General features: G+C 43.4%; 1 protein-coding gene across 1 annotated transcript in view; it reads left to right on the forward strand.

Annotated features, from left to right (window-relative positions):
• Positions 1–1,680: 1,680 nt before the first annotated feature.
• ift70 (intraflagellar transport 70) overlaps positions 1,681–5,653 on the forward strand; it is a 20,889-nt gene continuing 16,916 nt past the window's right edge. The window contains exons 1-5 of the mRNA XM_083778917.1: positions 1,681–1,838; positions 2,122–2,187; positions 2,917–3,126; positions 3,514–3,570; positions 5,591–5,647. Of these exons, the coding sequence (XP_083635043.1) occupies positions 1,785–1,838; positions 2,122–2,187; positions 2,917–3,126; positions 3,514–3,570; positions 5,591–5,647 (444 nt within the window). The 5' untranslated portion in view covers positions 1,681–1,784. The remainder of the gene's footprint in view (positions 1,839–2,121; positions 2,188–2,916; positions 3,127–3,513; positions 3,571–5,590; positions 5,648–5,653) is intronic.

Genomic DNA, 5,653 nt, shown 5'->3' on the forward strand with positions numbered 1-5,653 from the left:
ACATGTAGACCATGTTGGACCTACATGGGTTTTCCCACTTCCAACCCATGCAAGTTAGCCCACATGTAGACCATGTTGGACCTACATGGGCTTGCCCACTTCCAACCCATGCAAGTTAGCCCACATGTAGACCATGTTGCACCAATATGGGCTTTCACACTTCCAACCCATGCCAGTTAGCCCTCGCGTAGACCACGTGGGACCTATATAGGCTCGCCCACTTCCAACACATGCAAGTTAGCCCACATGTAGACCATGTTGGAACTACATGGGCTTGCCCACTTCCAACCCATGCCCAGTTAGCCCACATGTAGACCATGTTGGAACTACATGGGCTTGCCCACTTCCAACCCATGCCCAGTTAGCCCACATGTAGACCATGTTGGAACTACATGGGCTTGCCCACTTCCAACCCATGCCCAGTTAGCCCAAGTGTAGACCATGTGGGACCTTCATGGGCTTGCCCACTTCCAACCCATGCCCAGTTAGCCCACGTGTAGACCACGTGGGACCCTCATAATTTGCCCAGTTCAAGCCCATTCCCACTTGGTACCCATGTATCCCGCATTGAAACCACATGGGCACCAAGTGGGCGTGCTGGCTGTGTGAGCTTGAGGATATGATATTTTTGGTGAAGAGATTTAGTGTAGACGCGAAGGGGACAAAGTACAGTAGACCCCTCGGGGAGCCCGGTCATTGAAGTATATAGGTTTGAGGTGGTTAACAACAGGTCATGGGGTGAGGAGGTATAACAGGGTAAGGTGGTAAACATGGTAACAGGGCAACAGGTAGCAGGGTAAACAGGGTGACGTCTGGGCTTGTTCCACAGACTGAGAAGTGGAGCTCACACAAACCTGCAGGAATCATTACCAGGGCAGACAGGCATGTCCTGAAACTCCACCACCCTTAATGTCATCACCATCGCTCGCAAGACTATATACACACCACCAGTAGGCCTACAATGCACCAAGCCAGCAAGAAATGTGTTTCTACAACTCTATGGGTTTTACTGCACTCTGTACTTTCATTTTCTACCCTGGAATAGAATAGAATATGATGTGTCTCTGATTTTTATCTCTCAATCTTCCACTCCACTTCCTGGACCTGAACAGAAACCACCTGTACATTAAATAAAAACTCATTCTGGACAATATTGTGAAATATGCAGAGATGAAAGCATCACAGATTGCCCCAGGAAAATGTGTGTCAGTCATTTTACTTCACAGGTTCAGAGAAACATCAAACACAATCTGAGGTGCAGCCCTCCCAGTCCCACATCATGTACTGCACTCAGTGCACTGATGCATGCTTATAGATAGAAAGAAAGAAAGAAAGAAAGAAAGAAAGAAAGAAAGAAAGAAAGAAAGAAAGAAAGAAAGAAAGAAAGAAAGAAAGAAAGAAAGAAAGAAAGAAAGGAAGGAAGGAAGAAAGAAAGAAAGAAAGAAAGAAAGAAAGAAAGAAAGAAAGAAAGAAAGAAAGAAAGAAAGAAAGAAAGAAAGAAAGAAAGAAAGAAAGAAAGAAAGAAAGAAAGAAAGAAAGAAAGAAAGAGGGAGGGAGGGGAGTGCAATTCATTCATTGGTTGTTGTACCTGTCAGTCACAAGACTGCAGTGTTCCGGTCTGGGGTTGTTTGTTGCTATGGTAACACTTCCTGTGCGTCCGTCCAGTCTTTGAGTCTCCGCTGTTGGCTGCTGACAGACATGAACTAACAATAACATGCTATTTGTGTTCATGTCGGACAATAATGAACACATCACTTCAGATTATTCAGTAACGATTTCAAACCATGGCGTCAACGGTTATAAAGGATGGCGAGTATACAGCCACCATCTACAAAATGGTTGGTGATATTTGTTTAACTTATTATCGTTAGCATGCTGCATGTTAGCATTCACATCACTGCAACATCTAACTAATGACGCGTTATAACGGTCCCACTCGAATTACATTTGTTTAGACATTGTATAAGTGTTCTAATGTTTAATTATGTTAATAACTATAATGCTAAGTTTTAGTTTAACTCTGAACTGAGAGTCCTCGTTACAGCCTTACGGGGGTACATTTGGTTCTAATTTTCTATTTTGTCTGAGTTAAATGAACATGACTGTGTTTTCTCATTTCAGATTAAAGATGGTCAGTATGGCGATGCCATTAACATTCTAAGCAATGAATTGCAGAAGCATATGAAAGTAAGTAGGGGATATGGACTATTCTTTTCTATTGTCTGTCATTAATAATTATTGATGGAGCTCTAACCAGTGCCATGGTATTATGTGAGCTGGCTACCTGACTTGTTTTGGCTTTGTATTAGACAGCCCCAGAATGGCTGGGAGGCCATGGTTGTGATTTATCGCTGTGTAGGCCTACATGTAATACATGCAATGTATAGTAATAACACAGACATTAGCCTTGTTAACCACTCCCCCTTGAAAACATTTCATTCCTGGGGGAGTGTTAACCAGGCTAAGATAATTAGAATGTTCCATCACTTTATTGTTATGTTGGAGTCTAGTTTGTCTACCATACCACTTAAGTGAGTAGCTACGGAAGTTGGTCAGAGAGGCTTATCGTCTGTCTATCAACCAAGCCAAGAACACGGGAGTTTATCCCTGTTCCAATGCCCTAGACCTAGATCAGCGGTTCCCAAACCTTTTTTGCCATGCACCCCCTGTTACCTCCCGACCTAGCTGACGCACATGGAAATATAAATTGCATAAGCTATATAGAGACATATATTTCACCACAAGGGGTGCACACACCACAGTTTGGGAAACCACTGCCCTAGAGCTAGACGACTGGAGAGGGATTGCTGAGGTGGAGCACCACACACACCTACCATCAGCACCCAAGCCGTACTACTTATGCACCGAGTTGGCGCCGGTGCCCGGGATCAAATCAAATCATAACATGTCCTCCAGTCCAGGGCGGCCCTCTCTCTCCTGGGCTACTGCTACTACCACGTCCAGGACTTCGCCAGCGCAGCCGAGTGCTACGAGCAGCTCACCCAGCTGCACCCGGAGGTGGAGGAGTACAGGATGCACTACGCCCAGTCTCTGTACAAAGCCTGCGCTTACCCCGAGGCCATGAAGGCCACCTTCCTGCTCGACAACCCCAGCACACACACCAAGGTCCAACCGCACGTGTATACTCTACTCACCGCCACACACGGCAGACACGCAAACATACAGTGCACACACATGCATACAGGGTGGTCGAATGCATTATTGTGCCTTTTCTTTTAGCAAGGGCTCAAAACGCTTCACGCCGCGCTTCGAGCTTTCAGATCTGCTACTTTTTATGCTTTTGTGTGACACTTTAGTATGATCAAGTAGGCTGTTAATTTACAAAACAAAAAGTTAAAATATTGAGATGCTTTTATTTGTCCTCAGACATGTTGACTCTCTTACAGCAACCATGCAGGAGTTGTTGGGCTTGAATGTTCAGGTTGGATGAAAGCAGCTAGCGCTCAGTCCACTGTGTTCACTTCCTGTTCTTCCTCTTTCTATCCCACACAGATGATTAAGTTGCAAGCAGCGATCCAATACGGTGAAGAGGAATACTCTGGAGCCAAGGTAACTATACTTCATCTCCAGTATTCATTGGGTGTGCAACAGTTAATTCAACTAATCGATTTAATCAATTATTTAAAATAAAAAACTATTAACTTATAGGCCCTATTTTAAACTTGGTCGTACAATGATGTTACCAAGTGGGATTGTAGATCGGCTTAAAAGTCAGTGAAAAAAAAACGTAACATGATAGGAATGGACCAGGGGGCAAGCTATCCAGCCCTGGGTAACATAAATGAAAAACTGGACAACTAAAGAAAAGGCAACTCATACAATATAGCCTAACTTATAGGAGAGGTACAGGTGTCAACCTCTCCCCATGGCAGCCTACAGTCAACTGAACCATTCCCTAGGCCTAGGCTATATAGACTACAGACTCCACCCATGGCTAAGTAATGAACCAACCAAACCAACCCCAATGTACTAGCAATCCACCCAAGATGTTCCCCATAATGTAATCAGCTCTTCAGGCACCACACCCCACTAGACAAGGCAGCTCGCCCAATTGACAATATGCAATTATGCACACGGCTGCCATCTTGCCAGCAAGGTGCTAACTAGGTGCAACTTCCCATTGACAGCCCATTCATACAAACAGAAAAGTCCTATCTGATTGTATTAAACGACATCAAACTCACCAACATTACTTACTTACTTACTTACTACTTACCAACATTACAGCTTATTACAACATTACTACTTACCAACATTACAGCTGTGCGAAAAGCTTGAATTATCCTCTTTCTATCTGCAAGGTGTTTAATAAAAAATCCACTGTAGACTTCCTGTCAAGACATTCCTTGCAGGTGATTTTTTTTTCTTTCTTAAGTATTGGACTTTGGAAGCACTTGTTTTTAGTAAAGAAACCCCCTGCTGCCTCCTGTATTATGTGCAAAGGTGTTAACTGATATCCAACGAGCACTCACAAACTCTGACACTTAGGAAGTAGCTCATAACATGTCTATGGTGGATTTTTATGAAACACAAACTTTACAGATTGAAAGAGGGATAATTCAAGCTTTCCGTACAGCTGCAATGTTGGCGAGTTTGACGTTGTTTAATACAATTAGATGGGACGGTTCTGTTTGGATGAATGGGCTGTCTATGGGAAGTTGCACCTACAGTTAGCACCTGTTGGCTGCGGTCTGAACATCGTCAATGAAGTAGTTATCTTTCCACCTTCTGTGGGACTGAGAATCTACAGGTCAGAAGCATACAATGCAGCATAAATACAATGAATGTGTATATTGTTGAACATCATGAATTAGTCTGTCAGAAGCTGCTCTGTCACAAATAACGTCACCACATGGCAGCATAGCTGAGCTTGTAGATATCGTTGCTGTCGGGCAGAAACCTTGTATCTCCTCCGTATTATTATTATTACTTTTTATGTTTGTTTGTTTTATCGTAAATCAATGGCTTCGTCATACAAGAGTGTCGCACAGAACTAGTGAAAATAGCAGATCTACAAGCTCACATCACATAACTATTTTAAATGTTTTTCAAATAATTCTAATACAAAGTAACGGTTTTGGATAATACAAGGTTCCACCCGTCAGCAACGATATGGTATTTTAGGAATATGTTTGGACTTGTTATGGAGCATTTATTTTTAAACTTAATTTATTTTTTTATTTTTTTTCCTCTTCTGTAGGTCCCTGCTCCCCTAGCACTAAATGTTTTCAGATGGGGGTCCACAGCCAAATAGACTAGGCCTATATAAATGTGGGGGTCCTTGACACAAAAACCTTTGAGAACTGCTGATTTAGGAGGCATTTGTAGAATCGGCCCTCAGGTCTTAACTGCACCGCACGGGCGTGCGTGCGAGAGTGAGTGAGTGAGTGTGTGTGTAATATACCAGATGATGATGATGTTGTTGTTGTTGATGAGGACAGTAAAGAAGTGACCATTTTGGAAGAGCACAGTCTGGAGGAAGAGGCATTCCTTACCAAGGTGCTAAAGTGATAAAGGATGCTATTATACAGGTTGTATAATTGTGTGTTTGTGCATGCGTGCTGTACAGACCTTGGTGGAGCAGCTCCCCCAGGAGGACCCAGACTATGACGTGGACCTGGGCTGTCTGCTC

The sequence above is a fragment of the Protomyctophum parallelum genome (genome assembly GCF_964188405.1).
Source record: "Protomyctophum parallelum genome assembly, chromosome: 13".
In the NCBI taxonomy this organism is placed as follows: Eukaryota; Metazoa; Chordata; class Actinopteri; order Myctophiformes; family Myctophidae; genus Protomyctophum; species Protomyctophum parallelum.